General features: G+C 45.6%; 1 protein-coding gene across 1 annotated transcript in view; it reads right to left on the reverse strand.

Moving 5' to 3' along the window:
- The window catches only part of LAMC1 (laminin subunit gamma 1), a 63,184-nt gene extending 41,738 nt beyond the window's left edge, over positions 1-21,446 (reverse strand). Inside the window, exon 1 of the mRNA XM_048313549.1 lies at positions 20,977-21,446. Coding sequence (XP_048169506.1) covers positions 20,977-21,367 — 391 coding nt within the window. The 5' untranslated portion in view covers positions 21,368-21,446. The remainder of the gene's footprint in view (positions 1-20,976) is intronic.
- Positions 21,447-22,027: the final 581 nt, after the last annotated feature.

Consider the following 22,027-nt stretch of genomic DNA (forward strand, 5'->3'; position numbering starts at 1 on the left):
TGCTCCTTCCAGGGGCATCACCCCCTGAGTAGGCTGGGTAGAGGTACAAAACATTTCTCACTCCAGAAAAATAATCTGGCATTTTCCCTATCAGTTCATTTCAGATCAAGAACTTGAAACCCTGTCTCTGCAACCCAGAGATTGTGCTTTAAAAAACTAAGTGCATAGAAATGTTACCGTGCTAGTATCCATACCAACTTCTCTTCCTAAGGCTTTAAAGTCAGAATCAATCCTGGTGATATACTGCTCTTAAGTAGGAATGCTTATCTTGGCAAAACTTCATTTAACTGAGAATGCTCTGCTGAAGAGGTTAGGAAGGAAGGATCTAGCTGAGAGCCCCGAGCTATCTCGGCTTGCTGACAAAACTCTCAATTTCAGAGCTGCCTGCCACTCCCCGATCCCAAGAAATCACAACCTTCTCATCCACATAGACCAAGTGGATCAGAGGGGCAAAGGCTATTTTGATGGTCAGGTCAGTTACTAGACAGCCCTAAAGGACATTCAATCTGTCCATTTAATCTTCTACTTCTCCATCATCCATGGAACTTTTTTAGAGCAGGGTCAGGCAATGAATCTGTATGTCAATTCCCAATACATACATATATAGAAGACTTTATAATTATATAATTAAATTTTTTAAACATTTTAATTCACCTCAAAGGCAGCAAGTCTCCAGCAGAAAAGCACAGTAACAATCAGCACCTGGCAATTTCTACCTCTGCAAAGCCTCCTATCAAGGGGCTGTGCTGTCCCTAGAATACAAAGAAAAACAGAAGGAACTAAATACTGGTTTGGGTTGCACTTTACTTCTACGGAGCAGAACAAAAATTTGAAAGCCTGGCTGAGGAAACAGGAAAACTGCAGATCCCAGAAACAATAGGATAGCCAGGTTCCTTTCCTAGGTTTTACCCCTAATTGTTTCCCCATGCTTTTAGAGAGAATTTTAATGCCTACGTGTTTAAGAAATCTTCATGAAAAGCCTATTAGCTTCCAACAGCGTGCTGGAGTATCACAGGGCAGCTGGGCTGGAGAGCAGACCCTTGGAACATACCCTACAAGCCTCTGAGGGCCATCATGAACCTGGGAAGGGGTATTCCAGCTATCAGGGACAGCACTTATGTCACTATGGATAAAGTGAACCTAGTCTGTGTGGGGTTGAGTGCTTTTTTGTTCAGATGTCCAACCTGGTGCTGGCAGCAGCCAAATGATGACACCTTGGGAAAGCCCAGGAATAGGTAAAGTGTATAAAGGACTTTTTGCAGCACACTTGAATTTCCAACACCATGCAATTTGGGCACCAAGCCAGAGATGGTGGTTTTCCACCCACCATCTACTTGTAGCATGGACCTGGCCTTGAGGTTTCAGGCTGGTCCAGTACCATTTCTACTCTTTTCACTAGAGAAGTACCTTTGAATAGATTTCATGCTTGAGCATCCCAGGTCGCTTGTGCTTGGACCACGTGTCACCTCCAACATGCCCCCGCTGGAAGTTGCAGCCCAGCCAACCACTGGTCATTCAGTGTCCTGCAGTGCCTCGGCCTGAAGGGCAGATAACCTAAAGACCCAGTGGGACATATACTTCGATGTGTTGAGCAATCCCTTTTGCCAGCAGCATTTAATTTTGGGAAATTCACCAGTAAACAAAAGAGGAAGGCATGAAAAGCAGCTTGGTTTTTTACTGCACTTTTGCAGGAGAAGCCATATAATTCTTGGCAGCTGTTGAAGTGCAGGCACTCAAAGCCAGGTGACGAGCACTGATCTCTGGTCTGCCTTTCTTAGTTTTATTTCTTTTAAAAAACTTTGACTAGCTATAATACCATAGGGAGAAAAAAATAAAATAGTATTATCTGTTGGGTTTTAAATGCAAAATAATCATATGCAAAAAGCTGGAAAGAAGCACGGAAAACCCCTGGATCTCTTTCACAGATTTTCATTGCTGTCTACACTTTCACCTCCTGCACAGTTTTGCTTCTATCATACACTAAAAGCAAAGAACAATTATGTGGAGATTCCCAGGCTGGTACAAAGCAACAACCAGGAATCAGCTCTGAAATACAGGGGTTTGGCAAAACACAACAAGAAACCACAAAGAAGAAAGGAAGTCTTGGACACAAGAGGCAAGACAAACACTAAAACCAAGTGGCTACAACAGTCCTACCACTTCGAGTCTCAGTGTGTTCCACAGCTATGGTAGTGGAATAGAAATGCACTGGAAGCAAAAAAGAAAAAGGAATGAAATGAAGAAACCTCTTTCCCCCTAAAAGCTAAGGAGCTAAAGCCTGCTGTACCAACCTGACAACAAAGTTCCCAGGGAAAAAGCAAGCTGCCAGTTATATTCCCAAATTTAGCACAGAAATATTGTGACCTGTGACAGTGACTATTTCATAACTTACAACCACAAGGACAGATAGAAGCTTTAAAAAAAAGCTTACAGAAGCATGCTACTCATTTGAACTTCAAAAAAAGCCTCAGCATAACAGCACTTTCTCATTAAAAAAAATCTATAGTCCCCACTATTTTTTTAAAGGAAGTCGAATGCTCTTCTGTGGGAACCCAGAAGGCAGAGAATATTTCTCTGCCTGTTTTGAAGGGTTCTACCCCCCTGGACAGCACTGTTTTTGACCTTCATCCATGGAGAAAATTGCCTACCCTCTGGGAAGAATTAGAATCTACACTGGTGTGAACTAGGTTATAGAATACTAGGTAAGATTGTCGCACAGTGAAAAATTTAGAGGTTTTGGTTTTACTAATATAGTAAGTAGATAAAAGCAAAGAAACATCAAAATGGAGGATTGTTGTTGTTCTCCAGACCTTCTTCTTCTACTACTCTATATTCTGTAGTAGAAGTAGTTTGGGATGATTGGATAAAGAATTCCGCAGTTCCTGTCTGTGTGACCAGACAATTTATTAGACATTGGTAGAAAAGTGAAAATATCTTTCGTTTTAAGTTTTCATTGGGTGATTTACCTTTAAAAGGCTGTGTAATCTTGATAATTTGGCTTTTCTTGCATTCTCTACTTCATGCTATGTCTGGGTCACATTAGTGGCTCATATTTCGCTGATAACACTTAATAAACAACTACAGAAGAAAGAGAAGGCTCAAAGTCCCGTTCATCTCTGACTCCTGGCAAAGACTCTAAAAAGCCTCCCCCATCAGGGGAGACACAATTAAGGCGCTGGACTGCATCACTCTTCCACTAAAAATCTCCAGATAAATTTAAATCATTTTACAATTAACTTCTGAAGATGGAAAGTACATCTATACACTAACTCTGGAAACATTTAGCTGTGCTCCATGTGAAGTCAGGGAGCAGTGCATCAGCTCGAGCCCCAGCACTGCCACACACCAATCACGGCCAAGAAAGCAACAAACTTTAGCACTTTTGGAACAAAGGCACAACCAGTAAGCGATAGGAAGTAACCCAGTTCTTTTTATCAAGTTTTTTCACATTCAGTTTTTAAGACCATCTGATGCACAGGTTTCAAAGCTGCATGGAAAGGAGCATCCTCCTGATGAAGTATTATCTGATTTTGGGATTGTTCCGAGTCTGGATGAGGAAGCACCATTAATTGCTCCTTATCAAAATACACACTTCTCTGCTGAGCTGGGAGTTGGAAGATTAGATGATCCTACTAAATCAGGGGGAATCCTCATCACATGAGGAGGCAAAAAAGACAGCTGTGCAGTGCAATGGAAGGCAGAAGGGAGCAATCACTATGTTGCCAAAACCTGAACTTCAGAAAACCTCCCCTTATGCCTACCATTTTAGGAAGACTAACAAAGAAACCCAACCAAACAAACAAAAAACCACGCAACCCCACAGCTTGTTACCTTTCCCTTATGTTTGTTCCACATCCCAGTTTTCCACAGAATTGCAATTCCACACAAGTTACGGGTAACTTTCACAGCTGCACAAGAGACAGACAGATGGATACAGGACAATACCTGGCAAGTGCCCTTACAAGCCTGACATAAGCCTGTGTATCTGCTCACACCATCAGATACAGCACAATAAAAGCTGTGTGGTCACTGTTAAGATTTCCACAATGACAAAATGCAGATACCAACAGCTGACAGCTGCTGTAAAGGAAACAGCTTGAGATGGGAGGCTCAGGAAATTGCTCTCCATCATTCCATGCACTATTTACATCTGGAATCTTGTCTCTGCAACCACAATGGCCAGAGATACTTGTGGTTCAGGTTTATGTTTGGGGACACAGCTTCATAGTTAAAGAATCCCACCAAATAAAGGTCCTGCCTGCCTTTACCTTCTCATCTGAAAAGCATGACTTTAGTTTGGGGCAAGCTCAGCAAAGTTAGGGGTCCTGAAAACAAAGAATTTGGTTTTTACAGCAGTTACAACTACTGGGGAAAAGGAAATTGCAGAAACTTATTTTCTGTATGGTACAGATCAGTACACTGTCATTTTTTCCTCTGTATCATCACCTGTGCCTTGTTCCCTTATATATGCCTGCACAGCAATCAACAAGAAAAAAACCCCAATTCTTCAGAAATCCCAAGCTCAGTCCATTACTTACAATAATCACACAACCTAGTGAATGGTAGCACACTAAACCCCAATTTATCCAAGAGACAGTCTCTTCTTCGCTCAGAAAAGCAGCTCCTTAGTATGAGGTCAAGAGGACATCAGCGAGCACAACTCCTTCCAAAACCTGGTGCTTTTTAAAATACAAGACATGCTTCAGCTTTCAGTGAACCTGTCAACACCAACACAATAGCCCTGCCTTGAGCACTCTATTTTTAACATTTTCCATCCATGCAAAAGACAACTAATTAATAAATCTAACGGAAGTATAACTAAATGAGAGAGAGAGTTGAACAAAACTTTTTTCAGGGCCAGCCCAAATAACACGAGCACAAGCCACAACCGTAGGCAGACCAAATGTGTTGCAGGGATTACTGAATTACAAACATATATTGGCCTCAAAGACAGAAGAGATGCCAAAAACTGATGCCTGGTCACCTGGCAGCACATGGTGGAATTGAATCCAATGCAGAGGTCAGTGCACTATATGCTTATATGATGCAGTAAGCGTCATCTGGTATGGCTGCCATGGAGAATAGGTGCTGTAAAGGATAAAGCTGACCTTAAATAGCTCTTTATTTATTGGATGCATCTGGTTCCTTTAATTTTCCTGAGGATGTCTAGGATGACTGTAAATCAGAGTGCTTGCAGAGCTCTTTAACGCCCCTGGCCTGTGTACATGTGTGCACACTATCTTTAGCCAACAAGCCCTTGCTTGCCTTGCTGGCAGGATTCAGCTTGTGCTGCAGCTGGAGACACCCTGCTCCAGAGCAGTCACAAACTCACTGCCTTGGGAGGTAACAATGCATTCAGCATCAAAAATAAAAAGAACCAGAGGATTTTCAGTCTCTCCTAGGAGGAAGGAAGGGCTCAGCACTCCAAAAGCCCCAGCAAGACTCTGCAGCTTACGTATCACAGTGACTTCACATTGCTTTTGAAACTAAGCCCACTCTGGACAGCTTTCAAGCATTATCTGGGGAGGAGGGAGCTGACCCTTCACCACCTTTCCCCCAAATGTGAGCAAGAGGGAAACATGAAGTTGCACTACAATGCTGTACCTGGCCTTGCAAAGGAGCTTTCTCTGATCTGATGAAAGAGCATCTGTCCACATGCTCTGCTTCCAAGCAGAAATAAACCAGAAATGTCCTTGGTGCACATGCTACACAAGCACCCCCACAACCTGAACACCCCATCAGTGATCCCAGTACCTCTTCCCAGCACATCAGAGGCAGCTCCAGGTCAGCAGATGGACTGAATCTTTCCAGCAAGAGTTGACTGGGCAGGAACTGTTGCATACCCATGGAAAAATGCATTTCTCTGGGGGTTTTCTTGCTCATCTTTAGCTCTGTGTGGGCAGGACATGCACTAAAGGGAGACCTCAGTAAGAAAAGCCCTCAAGTATGCTAAATTTGTTTTCCATTCCTCCAGGCACCCAGAAGATTAAGCAAGTAGGTGAAAGTTGCATAAAAAACCTCAACCCTCTCCCTAGGACCAATAAATACAGTTCATTTGCAGGATTAAAGAATAGTCTTTTTGTCCCCAAAATCAGAAGGCATTACCATTTTTATAACTATTAACTGCAAAGATCTATCACCATTCATTGGTTGTCTCTGTTTGCTTGAAGAGCAGCACTGTACAGGTGGCAGCTTACTTGCAAGGAAATCTCCTCCTAGGAGACACATATGCCGACTTTTGTTAAAAAGCTTCCTAAGAGATGAAAAGAAAGAAACACTGATGCAACAGCAAGAGCTGCTTTAGCAATTAACCCAAATCACTTCAGCCTCCCTCTCTCCTTATGTTTAACTCTTAGATATGCAATGAATATCAGAGGCACAAAACTCCTTCATGGACTTTATCTCATCCATCACTATGAGAACTTTGAACCCACAAACAGAAAAGCAAGTTATTACGGTGTTACTAATTCTAAAATGAGTAAGCCTATAATTTTAATTGCATTGGAACACACTATCTCCATCTTCAGCATCATTTATGGGAAATACTTACTTTCACATTATTTTTTTAATAGCTCTTTGTGATGAAAAGCTTTAAAAAGACAAACAAGTGGACCAATTATCAAGTCATTTTTCTAGTCTAGGTCAATCTGTTGCCCTTCAATCTACTTCCAGGCTAGTCAAGCAAATGCATAAAGATCACTTTGCCCATTTAGTGGGTTATTAATTTAAAAAAAACATATCTCATTATTACTCCTTATGCAAAGTCAGCTAAAACAAGCTAGGACAGCTCAATCTCCAAATAAAGAGGTTTTGCATAAAGTAAAATTCTACAAGAATTCAGTTTTTTAACTTAAACACAGATATTAATGTCTTTTCTATGAAAGCCCTCCCCCAGAAATGTTACCTGATCTCTCTCAACCTTTTTCTCTTCTTTCTTGCTTCACCTAATGAGCTGCTTCCATGTGCAAGCCATAAAAGTGGAAATTTCAAATTGCTTGTTTCCTTCCTTTTACAGAAGTCTGAGTTTTGAAAGCTCACAGTAGCTTCTCATAATCCAAAGTCCACACTTTTGAGTTTGTCGCAACATCAGAGAATCTCAGAATTATTTCAGTTGGAAGGGACCTTAAAGCTTGTTCCACCCTCTGCCATGGGCAGGAACATTTCCACTATCCCAGCTTGCTCCAAGCCCCGTCCAACCTGGCCTTGGACACTTCCAGGGATGGGGCAGCCACAGCTTCTCAGGGCGGCCTGTGCCAGGGCCACACCACCATCACAGGGAGGAATTTCTTCCTAATTTTCATCACAAGGGTCCTTCTAAAGAAAGTTTTAGGATGTTTTCAGAATTGGCTGCAACTAGTGTAAGTCTGTCCCCTGTCCCTGGGCTGTGCATCCTGGTGCCTCTTTCCGACCAGCCAGCGCTTACATGGCCCCAGGCACACCTCAGTATCACCAAGGCCACCAAAAGGTTATCTTTCCATCAAATTAACTGCTGGCACTTAAGCATGCAAACTGATCCAACCAGCCAAGGGCTTCGTGGTTCCTTGCCCCCAGCTGCAATAAGTGGGCAGGGCTGAGAGACAGCAGTATACCTTGAGGGGATGTGAGGCCACACCTTCATTCCCTGCTGCCCAGATTTCAAGCACCCCACTGAGCCCCAGAACAGCTATTCTGCACGATTCATGCACACAAAATGCTTCTGGCTTGCACTCCGTTGTCACAGCAACTGAACACAAAGCATGAATGTCAGCATGAAAGCCTTGGGTGGTGAAAGAAGAGAGGGGAAGCAGGAGATGTGTAGGACAAAAATGGTCTGGAGATACAGTACAGAGTTACATGGCAAGTCTTGGAGCAGCTCCTGACAGAAAACTCAAGTTTCCACCAGCTCATCCTTATGGCTTATACTTCATTCTGGAGAATTATAGAATGGTTTGGGTTGGAAGAGATCTTTAAAGGCCACCCAGTCCAACCCCCTTCAACAAGCAGGGACATCTGCAACTAGAGCACATGGCTCAGAGCCCCATCCAACCTGGCCTTGAATGTTTCCAAGGATAGGGCATCCACCACCTCTCTGGGTAACCTGTTCCACTGGTTTACCACCCTCATTTAATCCTTATACCTAGTCTGAATCAACCCTATTTTAGTTTAAAAACATCACCCTTTGTCCTATCACTATAGGCCTTGTTAAAAGATCTGTCCCCACCTTTCTTATTAGTTCCCACTAAGTATTGAAATGAAGAAGTTTAATGATGATTTGATTGTTTTACCTTGGTAACATACATCAAAAAAAGTAGTGTGTGTTCTTTAGGCACAGTAATGATGTTCCAGGAATCCCTTACCAATTATTTATTAATCCTTTTTTAATTACTGATTCAGAATGACCAGTAATCTTTTCCAATAGGATAAGAATCTTCCCCTTTGAAATCTTTAAACATGCCTTTCTAAAGGATGCAAACAAAGCACACAGACCTAGGAGTTATGAACTCCTTTAACTACCAATGCTTGTTTACACTTCAAAACAAACCTCCACTATTATAACTTCATTAATTAACCATTACCTCTATGACAAAAAGCATATGATGTTCCACTCCACAAACCATCACTTGTCCTAAAGGCTTTCTTCTCTGCAGGGAGACGCAAGAATAAGGAAGTGGTTTCAGCATCTACCTCAGGAAGCAGGACAGGCAGAAAGCCACCACAGATTTTTTTACTTACTTGGTTTTGAGGCTGTTCTTTTTTCACCCGACAAGATACCTCGTAGTACCACTAAAGCAACCGCCACTTCTTTCCCAAGGGCAGACAAACATCATGTAAGTTGATGAGGAACTGCTACACATAAGACAACTTTAACAGGCTCCACGCCTACTTTCCAGCCAAAACCTTTCGCCATCCATTACCATTTCTGGAGAGTTACCTCTGCTGAAAGTCAGCTTTAAGACATCAGCAGGAGAAAAGCAAAAGTTGATAGATTTCAACTGTATGCTTTAAAATAAGCTTCCCTTGAGCACAGGTACCTGAACAAAGCAAGACCAGAGACTGCTACAGGAACACACACTCAATTTCTCCATTCACATTTCAGACTCATTTCAGACCAGCAAATTTTTCAAGCAAGCCAGCACCTGTGTCACTCCTCAGAGGGGCATGACAGAGAACGTTTTACCCTGTTACACTAATCACACACAGAGCGTAGAGGTGTGAATAAAACTCTCCATGCTTTCACGTCCTCCATGGGTCCAGTGGCAACACCAACTCATTTCCTTGAGGTTTCTTCCCACTGGTCTCCTGCGGTTTCCCCAAAACCAAGAGCAGCTTTCTTCAGGGGGCCTCAGGAAGCAGTGGGGTGCTGAGCACTGGGAATGCCTGGTCCAAGCAGCTGTTTGTTTGCAAGAAGGACAAACACCAGCGGGGCTGCCAGCACTGCTGTGAATTTCAAAGCCTCATACGATTTAGCCAGGCACAATTCAAACTTTCTGGTACACAGCACTAATGACACAGATTAGCAACTCCAAATTCTATCCCTTTGGCTGAACCACCTCTCTTCCCACAACAGCTCTCTGTACCCCGGCATTCAATACCACTCCCATCCATGGGACCATCCTTTCAAAACACTTCATTCCCTCCCACTGTTTTCAAGTCAACTATGACTTTTTCTGAGTGATAGCAATAAAGAAAATCAGGATTTGTAGGACAGAAAGGCTGGAAAACAGGGTCTCTCCCACCCACGCAAGCAGCATGTTAATGTTCTAACATGCTGTTCACAAAAGAACATACCACAGCCCTGAAGTTACAAAACAGACTGAATGGCTGACATGAAAAAGGTGATAAATTCACAGGCAAATTAACGAGGAGACATATTCAGTCCAAGGTTTCACAACAGGAAGAACTGAGATTCTTACGAACATTTTTAACCTTTTCCACATAATAGTTAGTGACACTGTCCAGGCAGAGATCGGTGTCAGACCACAGCACTGTTCTAACTGCATATCCAAATCCTTGATTAATTAACCATTAAATTGTTGAGTAACTACAACAAAACCAGAGCAAACTGCTTCAAGTGCACCAGAAAACTAGCCCAGTGCCTCCCCTGACACAAGAGTTTTTACAAAGTCTGTACCCAAAGTTCTCAGTCTCTGCTGGTGACTGCGGTGCTCATGAGCTGCCAGTGCCACAACTGCACCATAGCTGCCCCAAGCAATTTTCAACACCATGGTACTATGAATTATAAGTAAAACATGACTTTGTCATTAAAAAAACATGTTACTACCACGTTTTTGCTTGAACTTGCAAAAAATCGAAGCACAGAAAGGCAACAAACCTGGCTTTGGGAGTCTTGTGATATTCTTTCCCAGGGCTACCCATGTACTTTCAGAGCCACAGACAAATGCATTTTCCTAGAAAGTTCTAAATGTATCACTGGATATCAAATTAAAGATCTTCTAAGAGTGCCTCCTGGATTATTTTTTTATGAAACTGTGTTCTCCGTACTCAAAAACTGGTGGCAGTCTGCCAGGGAACTGAGAGAACCAACCCGGGGTGCAAAGGGGTGCCCCAAGTTCATGATTCACAGCCTTTCCAGCATCTCCCAAAAAAGCTGTTGGCTTCTCCTGACACACCTCCTACATCTTACAAGGAACAGAAGTACAGGAAAATACAGCTACAAGGAAATCTGTGGCAGCGAAAATACATCTTAAGTTGCTAGCAGTAAAAAAGGCCCTTATTTCCTAGAAGTGCTACGAAGCATTTGGAAAAGCTCATCTCTCTATCATTACTTCCAAAATAACCCGTACTTTGTTCCATAAGGAAACGGGGTTTAGCTGCCCCAGGACCGGCCCAGCTCACCCCCCCCTGCAATGTGGGCCGGCCCTTGGAGGGAGGGTGTGAGGAAGGGGCAGCGCACACACAGATGCATGCAGAGTCACTCTGCTTATAAAGCAGAAGGGCGTTGACTCGTGTAATGCCGGTAATCAGTGAACTCATGCCTGCAGAACACGGATGGAAGGCACGGAAGAGCCATCCCAGTGCCCAGCAACCCTCCCAGCTCCACCTGCAACCCCAGAAGAGCAAGGCAGGGACAGGGAGGGCAAGTAGGGCAAAAACTAGATTTCATTAAGTAGACACTGCACGATGATAGTGGGTCCTTGCTTTATTCAGAGTTCACATTTCACTCTGGCAGCGGCACTGGCTCTGCAGCAGCTGCCCCATCCCTGCAGCCCCAAATCTCTTTACTCCAACCTTTCAATATCTTCTTCACAACCCTGCTGGGAATGAACAGTGTCAAACACTTGGTTTTATGACAAAAAAATTGCTTCAATTGAGGAAAACTTGTAACTGCCCTTTGATGAGGGGCTCCCATCCCCCCCAATCCCTAACACATGCAAGATGAAAAACTACGGAATAATACCGAGCATTTAAGGATTTTGAACTTGCATTGTATTTCTGAGTCTGACCAAAATGAAACCACTAGCACCTTGTCTGTACACATGTATAAAGCAGTGAGTGTACAAGGGCAGTGGCAATGCTACCCAGGCAGGCCAAGGCTGCTGCCAGGACTAGAACTGTGGGAGATCTCAGCTAAATAACCTCATCCCAGGAAGGGGGTAACCTTCCCAAACTGCACAGCTCAGGAACATCTCAGTACCAGGAAAACAGGAGTGGGAGGGAGGGGAAGCCCAAGAAGACTGCAAGGAGCTTCAGGAAGAAGAAAGGGAGAAGGGGGACAGAAAACACAAGTAAATCAAGTAGGAGGATCTGCAAGCTTTGAAGGACCACAGACTTCAGCAACAGCTTCTTAACAAGTTCATCAAGTAGATTCAGTGTTGAGAAAACCCTTGTCCTATGTAACTTCAGCCAGGATAGCAGGAGCCATGAGACCCAGGAAGGCAGCCAGCAAAAGCAGAGGAAGCAGCAGCTGGAAGGGAAGCATCAGCTGCTGTCACACAGTAAAAGGAGGTTGCCGGGCCAAGCCCAGCACCTCAACAGCCACAGCCAGGAGTAGGACAGAGGGAGACACGCTGGATCCCCACAAATAACCCACATTTTTTCAGAAGCTGAGAGGCAAGGGCAGCAGGCAGGGCAGCCTCACCAGGGCTGCTCCCCAGGGGCCAGCCCGGCAAGCTGCTGGGAAGAAAATCCCATTGCAGTATCCCACCGGATGGGAGCATGCAAAGGACTGCAGATGAAAGGACTATAAATAATCATCATAATCAGAGCTGACCACACAGGCCCCAGGACAAAAACATTTTCTTTTCTCTCAGTCAAACAGTCCCACTTAAAACTGACATCAAGAAGCATTATAGTACTTTTTCCAGAAGGGACTGATTTTTCATTCCACTAAACTCAGTAAGAGATATGCCCAACACAAACTGAGCCTTTCAAAGCACGTGACTTATAGTCCACAACACTGTAAATACAGTATAAGAAAGCACCAAGCAAACAGCCCCTTTATCCCTCTTGAAGAGGTTCAATGCAACCATTTCAGTAAAAAGACTCCAAGACACGTTATCTTTTAATTCAAAGATAAGAAGGATTCACCTTCCTGAAACAAAGAATACAAGGAAGGGAAAGAATATATTTTTTTAAAAGTTAAAAAACAACCTGTTGAGCAACCCTGCTATTTTCCCCCCACCAAAATAAACCAAACCGGCCTAAGTGCAACATGCTGCACAAGTAGCTGTTCACTGAGGTAGGAACAAGGTCTTTTCTGATACCAAGTAAGTTGAGCTATAAAGCAGACTTTGAAAAAAAACTTGCAAGAAGAAAGCAGAGTGCTTAGAACTGGGCTGGTGCCAAGCCCAAACTCCACAGCGCTCCCTCAGCCTTGGAACACCCAAAAGAATGAGCATTGCAGGCAACTCACGGGGAATCCAAGGGCTACCATGTGCAGCCAGCCAGTGCCTACTTGAACACACATGTGCTGAACGATCTCTGTTATCAAGCAGGTTTTAGTATTTGGTAGGTTTAAAGGACTTTGGGGTGGTTTTTTTAAGAGGTGATCATTCCATTACAGAGAGTTAAGAGCAATGTAAGGGTCAGGTCTGCCTCCTTTCCATTTCAGGCCAGGTGCCACTCCTGAAGCCATTCAACAATTCTGCACCCTGGCCTTCCCACAGGAGCATCTCAAGCCCCTGAGGATGAAATAGCCTTTTACCTTGTTCTCCTATAAAACACAGGATCCACTACAAAGCCAAGTCAGATAAACAGTTCTTCAAGCACACCAAAGTCTATAGCAGAAATGAGAACACTGCAGAAAGCTGAGCCAAGAACCCACAAACCCTGGGTCTTTTCAAGTTCTCAATCTCCACAAACACCTTAGAAGTCTTCCCCTTCCCCCACAAAAACACCAAACCCCCAGGCAACTGTACAAATAAGCCCTCAAGCTCCCTGAAAATGTACCTCCCATGTACAAGATGGTACTAGCTTACCTACCAGTGGAAAAAAAAAAAAGTCCAATAATAGTTTTTGGATACTATTTCTAAAAGAGGAAATTCTGAAATTCTCCGTTGCCGAACACAGCTGTGTTGTGTCAGAACTGCAGGAATGATTACCACTGGAAACAGCTCTTTGATGACTATCACACTGGAATATCTAAAACAAGTAGAAGCATGGAAACAAAAAGTGCTTTGCCACCCAGCTGCAAAACAGAATGCTGAAGACCACTGAATAATAGATGAGGGAGTTGGTGGGGATCTGGGGTTTTTCGATGAAAGATGTCTCAAATAGGGCTGGGCTGGTAGAAAAAAAGACTGAGGCTTTCTTTAAATTTAAATAAAATTACCTTATTATTTCAGATCCTTTTACAGCTGATGAGTTTTCACCATTTTCCAAGCTCCTACATGAGAGAAATTCCTAGAAATGATCGTGTTTTACCTCAAAATACCTAAAAGCCCACCAAGGCTACCAGCAGCTTTCACCTTTAGTCTGGCAGGCTACAAAAGGCAGCTTCTCCTCTCAGTATTCCTTGTCCTGTTTGACAAGTGCACATGTCTACTAGCAACAGCTCTCTAATCTCATGGCGTAGCTGGTTTGTCAGCAGCTGTCATGAAGCTCTCATCAATGCTGATGTGACAACCAACATCACCAGCACACTGCTAAAAACCTGATGTTACCAATGGAATATTGTGGACAAGGAGAGCAATCCCTAGTACATCCTTTGGAAATGGCTAAGAGATCATCCTAATATTACAAAGAGTTTCAAACACAGTTAGTGATGTCCTCAACACAAGCAGCCACATTCATCCTTGACTTAAAGGCTGTAAAGCTTGATTAGAGACACACAGGGCTATGCTGTATCTGGAGGGGGAAAAACATATTCCTTTCTGTGTGGTGGGACAACAGACCCAGCAAGATTTCTGCAATTTATTGGAAAACTATGAAACTCACGTTATTTTCCGATCAAAACATACCATAGTAGCCACCAATAAGCAAGATCTTATGGTTAAAAGATGTGTAACGGCAGGCTGGAATGGTTCTTCGCAGGCTGGAGCTTACATGGGGGACAGCAGCTGAGGCTGAGCCTCCAACGGTTATTACGGACCAGAGATGGTGACTTTAGATGTGACGTTTAACATGCCAGACCCCATATCCCAGTTAATCTATGGGAAGAACATGGAGCCAGACAGTAAAATCACTCAGCATGGCCTCACCAGTGACGGTGAGCATTGAATTAGGGTCCCAGGACACAAGTAGGAGGTCTCAGCCAAAGGTGGTAAGATTAAGGATAGTGCTCACAGTCCAGTTTTTAAGAATTATACTGAACCCAAGATCCAAGTTTCCCATCCCATCCATCTGCACTGGAAATTCTCTAAGTGTTTGCAGAGCAATCCCATTTTTCATTTCCATGGGAAGTGGCAGCCTGGGATTTTCACTTGCAGACTCAGAGAGGCCACAAGAGCCTTCCAAAGCCTCGGGCTGCAAGAGAAATGCCACCTAATAAGCCAGAAGCTTTTCACCATGCTAACAATTCTGAGCAGCAGTTTCAAAGGTTTAAACCTACAAAAGGAACTGTTTAAGTGTGTGAAAACCTGCGATTAATTCTTCTACCAACTCAGGGCAAGAACCACAAATAGCAGTTGGTTTTGCAGCAAAATACCACACAGTTCCAGCTCTCCCCACCCCCCAAAATAAGTGCTCTGCCATGTACAGTATTCCCAAAGGCATCATACCGTGGCATCAGCATCCCAAGACAGAGTAGGAGAAAAAACTAGGAATTTAAAGTGTACACAGGAAGTGATACCTTTATATAACTGCATGGAACAACTGCTGGCCATTAAAAGCCCTGATCTCTTCAGTACTCGTGTTGAAACCTGCAAAATGTAAATCAAGCCTTTGTGAGACCAACTAAAATAACATCTCCCCCAGGGCTCCACAAATACCGCAGCAAAGCCCAGGCTCCCGACACACCCTGAACACTGGCCTTGGAGCCGGAAATGCTCTCCCAAAGCCTTAATTACCACTCTCTGAGTTTTTAAATTGCAGCTATGCTAGGCAAAGCTTCATGTGCATACACCCTGCTTGCTTGCATTTGGTTTTACCACAGTGGTTCCCTAAGGAAAGCAGCAAACCGCAGCCTCATAAAGTTTTAATGGGATAACTGGCAAACTGAGGGCATCACTGCATTGAATAAAACAGAGCAACTGCATCCCAGTGGTATAGACTACCTACTTGATTTAAGTCACATTTTATAGCTCTCCCTTCTGAAAAAAAGCCACTGGTTTTCTGTACTAACTCAAAAAAACCTTGTCTGCTAAAAACAACAGGCTAATGAAGCCAGGGCTGAGCACAAGAACTGGCAACTCGCCTGGGTTTCCTTGTAAATGCCTTCAAATGGCAGTGATGCCCCAAACCATGCTTTGCCAACAAAGTATATATAACCAAGCATCATCGCTCTCCTCAGAGCCAAATAAAGGACTGAGTGGGTAGAAAAGGGGGAGGTGAGGGAGAAGGGCAATTAATTTCTTTAGCAACCAACAGCTTTTGCAAGTTTTTCTTTATTTTATATACACAAGACACCATCCAGCTTGGTGACATGAGTTTCCAGGCCCATCTATAGCAAGGATTTCAGGAGCCAACATGTTTTTAACCAAGGCAACCAGCAATTTTATCTCTCGCTGAAAGGCAGCCTACAAGAGGGCTGCTTCCAGTACTGAACACCGCCTCCTCTTCTGAGGCAATGACAGAAGAGGGAGGAATTGGTCTTTTCTGCCTTCCAGATAGTCCTAAATTCATAGCTGAGGCCACCAGCATCATCGGTCAAGCACATCTGGACACCATCCCTGCTGAGATGCAGCGGACAGTCTCCCACTCCAGGAACGCCAGACTGGACTGCTCTGAGCTCACAGGCTGCTGATAGAAGTACAGCTGCTCTCACTGGAGATGGAGTCACCCCACCACAGAACAGCCACCAGCATGCTGAGGAGGCTGCCTCTTTGTCTGAGGAACAAAACACTGGGATCATAATAGCTGAAATCAAGCAGATCTGACCAGAAAGTAAAAGTGGTGGGGAAAAATGAGAGGTGGCTCTATCAAAGCTGCTTGGGAAGGGAATGCAAAGGCACATGTAGAAGTGGATAAAAAAGGTGTAGAAACAACAGAAAGCACAAGGAAATTAGAGCTGCAGAAGAAAAGGTGAGAGTCTGCTTTGAAAAATTATATGACATCTGAAAAAATGCAAACCTTTGCCCCAGCAAGAGCACCCAGCACCAAAAATACTCCATGTACCTCCATGCTGTCTCTTTTCCCCTTCTTCCAGTGTCCAAGGGAGCATCTTTAACACACAGCGTTGTTTCTGTGTGTCAGGGGTGTGAACAGCAATGCTGTGCTCAAGCGTATGTACACAAAGCACTGGGGAGATGCCAGAACTATCCCAATGCTCCCAGGACAAGCAAACAGCACAGTAAAAATACTGTACAACACTGTAAAAATAATGTGACACCCTAGCTTCAAAAAACAACACACTGCAAGGCCTTGGCTTCCATCTTCTATTTGAAAGCTGGCACCGCTGCCCCAAAGTTCCTTATTTTGGGAATATATGGGAACATAGCGGGAGAGAAGTGTTGGAAGAAAAAAAAGAAGACTGGCTGGGTCAAGTCTAAATCAGTAATAATTCTGAGGAAATGGAAAATGGGGGAAGCCAAGTGATACTTCTAAGAAAAGTGGTAGAAAGGACACAGCAGTGCTCTCCCCTCCTCTCACTCACTCACTAACCTAACTATCCAGACACCACCCTGTGAACAGGTTCAGCTCCCCCTTCTCCTGATTTACAGCTGCAAATTAATGTCTCCAAGCCTCTTACTTAGGGGGTCTTAATACCTGCTCATACAAAGAAAAATAGCCTCCAGATGTTCCTGGTGCAGGGAGTGGTAATTACCCCAATACCCCTCTCTGCAGGGAGCACCCTAACTTCTGGACACAGATCTCATCTCCAAACACTCCCAGGATCTGAGCCCTTAACTCAGTAGTAGAGATCTCTGCTGTATTTTTCTGTATCAGGCTTTGTGCCAGCACCTAGTCCCAAAACTAAAGGTTTTTAAACTTGTTTTGAACTGCAAATTGTAAGAAAATTCAAAGAAATCCACATTCACATGTTGGCAACAGACCTGCAGTTCTTATTGACCTTTTGCAGGCCCTTCTGAAATGTTAATGCTGTTCTACATGGACTGAACATTGCTGGATGTTAATCAAGACATCTCAAACTGCCAAAAAACTCAGCACAGGGCAGCATATGCATGAAACCCGGAGTTGATGCAGCTGGTCCTGACCAGGTGCAAAGCAGCACCAACCATTCAGGACACCAGTGCTTTCAGAAATGAAGGCAATTGCAGCATCAAATAAGGATACGGGTGTGAGCACAGAGCTTAATCCTCAAAGACCACACAGAACTAACTGCATGAAATGGCTTTGTGACCCAGAATGCCTTTATGTCCTACCGAGTACATAAATATTTGTCAAGCTCTTTGCCTCTTTCTCTTAGTGATGTCAATAATTAAGCGTCCCACAGACCATAGTGCCTGCAGGCACACAGAACCCAAACGCAGCACCCAGCAGCTCACTCAAAGATAGTTTGAAGACCTCACAAAAGTAGGGAAGAGCAATGCTGCAGAGTAATTTGGGGCATTTCAGGCTAAAAAGGCATTGTCAGAACTCAACAGCTCTTCCACCTGCCATGAACTCAGCAACACAGAGTCACACAGCAGACATGCAGAGAGCTTAATGCTTCGCTGTTGGTCATCTTAAAACCAACTTCTCCACCACCACCATGCCCAGAACAAGCTTCTGATAGGCTTTATACTAAAAATACCCCACCCAAAAACCTAACTAGGCAAAATCAGACCAAAAAACCCCCTCAAATATATCAAATTCTGCCAGGCAGCTTCTGCTTTCAAGTTGTACTCTACTCGAAAACCATGGCAAAGCAAATTCCCAAAGCTCCAAGAGCCTGCAAACAAACCCAGAACACAAGTGAAAGTGTTGCAATGCTACAGTATTTCAAAGATGCCGTTGTTTTCAGCAAAGAAATGTGTGCATTTCTTCAAAACCCAGGACACAGCACGCTGCTCCCAGTTACTTCAGAAATACAGTTTTTCAAAGAACAGCCATATACATATGAGTGTGCAAAGCCAAGGATAGCAGTAATACAGATGGGTCTATAAGTTTTGCCTTGATAATGAGAATTACAATGATTCTTATTAAAAAAGAAGTTGAGATCAAACCTTAGCTTTCCAGGAGGCCTGTATAAAAATTCCAAATGTACAAAGAAAAGAAGATAAAGAGGCCTTAGTAACTACCTCTCTTTATTGGGACAATTAGATACACTTATGTGATATATTTATGTTGAAGCTTCAAACACAAAGAAACACTTTAGGGCAGAGAGGCACTCCAGGCTTCTGGGGCACATGGATGTGCTCATCAGGTGACCACTGGCACAGGACTCCATGCCGTCAACACCATCTCACCAATGCAGGTGGGAGCTCTCACAAGATCCAGCTCTCCAAGCCCTGACAATTTTTCCGCTGAATTACACTGTTATTGATGCTAAACAGCTGCTCTTGATTAGAAGCTGTGAATGGCTGAAATGGGGCTTTCTTTAATATTTACTTGATTTAATGACATGAGGATATAAATTGTGTTTTCAACTTTCTGTTGGCTGGCTTGTCTGCCAGTTCTAAATGATTACCCTTCCTCCATGTCATGACAGCTTGAATAAGTGAATGAACAGAAAAGAAAAGCTTGTCCACAAACCAAAGTGAAGGCTAAAATACTTTATACCAAAGGAACCTCTAGAACTGACAACTAATCAGAAAATTCCCCTTCTTTTTTTGACTGGCTGTTACAGTTCAGCAGCAACGCTGGCTGTGGACACACCTAACCCACCCAGCAATTAAAGGACAACGCTGCCCCGGGGGTAAGAGGATACACGGCAGATGTGCCCTTGCACACCGTGATTTCCCAGCGTGCCTGCCACTTTTCAAACCAACATCTCCCACCTGGATCCCAAGCTTGTTATCTGGAAAACTCCACAATCCAATCCTGAGCTTGGCTGCGTTGGGTTACCGCTTGGACTTGATCTTAAAGGTCTTTTCACAGAATCATAGAATGGCTTGAGTTGGAAGGGACTTTAGGCTCATCTCATTCCACCCCCTGCCATGGGCAGGGACACCTTCCTACCTATCCCAGGTTGCTCCAAGCCCCGTCCAACCTGGTCTTGGACACTTTCAGGGATGAGGCATCCACAGCTTCTCTGGGCAGCCTGTGCCAGTGCCTCACCACCCTCAAAGAGAAGAATTTCTTCCTAGTACTTTTCCAGTCTAAATGACTCTATTATTGCTGGTGCACAGGGTGGGACATGATCACTGCAACCTGCTCCACTTCCAGCTGCCTCTGGCAGCACAGCTTCTCCTCTCGCAAACCAACAGCACCACCAATGCAGACTGCAATGGATCAACCCCTGCAATATTCACTGGAGAATGCTGAAAATCAAGTATACCAAGCACTATTGGGCAGATGTGAGTAAACCATCACCTGAGGGGTGAAGAACCAGAGCAGGGCCAGACCCCTGGCTGAGGACATCCCAACACAACCGAGGGGTGCAGCCAGCATTGATTTAGACCTGGTGAACATGGCTGGGGACCTGCAGAGCAGGGATTTGCTGACACCCCCTGAACACCAGACCACCTGGGGCCTATTTATTGGCACTCACCCAGGCAAGGCCCCACAACGCCGGTGTGCAGGCAGCCTGCAGAATCACAGAATAGGGCAGGTTGGAAGAGACCATAGTGGGTCATCAGGTTCCACCTCCCTGCTCAAGCAGGGTCATCCCAGATCACATGGCACAGGACTGTGTCCAGACAGGTCTGGAATATCTCCAGTGAAGGAGACTCCACGCCCTCTCTGGTCTCTGTTCCAGTACTTGGTCACTGCACAGGAAAGTAGTTCTTTGTAATGTTCAGGTGGAACTTCCTGGGCATCCGTTTCTGCCCGTGGTCTCTTGTCCCATTGCTGGATCTCAGGGAGCAGAGCCTCGTCCAGCCTCTGAGCCCTACCTGCAGACAGGGACAGACAGGGATGAGGGCCCCTCTCAGCCATCTCCTCTCTAAGCTGAACAGTCCAACCTCCTTCAGCCTTTCCTTGTGAGAGAGATGCTCAAATCCCTCCATCATCTCCACAGCCTCCGCTGGACCTGCTTCAGGAGCTCCACATCTCTCTTTTCCTGAGGAGCCCAGACCTGGACACAGCATTCCTGATGTGCCTCACTAGGCCTGAGGACAGGGGCGGGATCAGCCCTGGAAGAGGTGACAATATTTGTCCTAATGCACCCGAGGACATCAGTGCGCCCCAGGCATGCTCCTGGCTCATGGACAGCTCGTTGACACCAGGACCCCCAGCTCTTCTCTGCAGAGCTGCTCTCCAGCAGGTCACCCCCAGCCTGGGCTGGTGCCCGGGCTTACTCATCCCCTGGTGCCCTCGTCCCCTCCCCACCCTTACCCAGGTGCAGGGTGAGGTTGACGGCGGTGGGGTGCTGCACGCCGGCCAGCATGGTGCGGCTCTGCCACCAGGTCGCGTCAGCCGGGCTGTTGTAGTCGGTGAGGAAGGCGGCACCATGGCTCAGGTGCGGCTGGGCGGCGTCGCAGAGGTGGCAGGACTGGGTGACACCGGTGACCCCGGTCTGCACGCAGTACTCCTCGGCCGGCGTCCCGCACGTGTGCGTGGCCAGCACCGTAGCGTTGAACGCCGCGTTCACGAACTCGGGCATGCAGCGCTGCGACCGCCCGCTCCGCTCCTCCGCGCACTCGTCCATGGCGCCGCCGCACCGCGCGGGCACCCACAGCCACAGTACCAAGAGCCACAGCGCCCGGCGCTCGCCGCCGCCCCCCATGGCGGGGCTGCGGGGGCACGGGGGACGTCGCTCACTAGCCAGGTGCCGCCGCTCCGCGCCGGCCGCGGGCTTGGACGGGCGAGGCCCAGCGAGGCGAGGCGAGGCGGGGCGAGGCAGGGCGGCGTGAGCGCGGAGCAGGCCGGGAGCGGAGTCCCACAACGGAGCGGAGCTGAAGCCGCCCCCGCCTCGCGGAATGTGCCGGCTTAAAGCGGCGATGACAGCTGTGGGGCCGCTCCTAGCGGATGGGCAGGTTTCTTGCCGTTAGCCTTAGGGCAGTGTAGGAATCGCCACGGGAGTGACCACGGCAGAGCGCCGGGCTTATCAGCGCCTCCGCACCGGCACAACCGGCAAAGCTGCCCCTTTCACACAATCACAGAATCATTCAGGTTGGAAAAGACCTCCAGGGTCATCGAGTGCAACCGATCCCTGCCTTGTCAACCAGACCAGAAGCCTGAGTGCCACGTCGAGTTGTTGCTTGGACGCCTTGAGGGATGGGGACTCCAACACCTCCCTGGGCAGCCCCTTCCACTGTCTTATCACCCTTTCTATGAAGAAATTCTTCCTAACGTTCAACCTAGACCTCCCCTGCTCAGCTTGTCCTCTTGTCCTGTCACTTTTTCACTGGCATAAGACGCCGATTCCCCCGGCTGCCCCTCCTGT

Source organism: Corvus hawaiiensis, chromosome 9 (assembly GCF_020740725.1).
Source record: "Corvus hawaiiensis isolate bCorHaw1 chromosome 9, bCorHaw1.pri.cur, whole genome shotgun sequence".
Taxonomy (NCBI): Eukaryota; Metazoa; Chordata; class Aves; order Passeriformes; family Corvidae; genus Corvus; species Corvus hawaiiensis.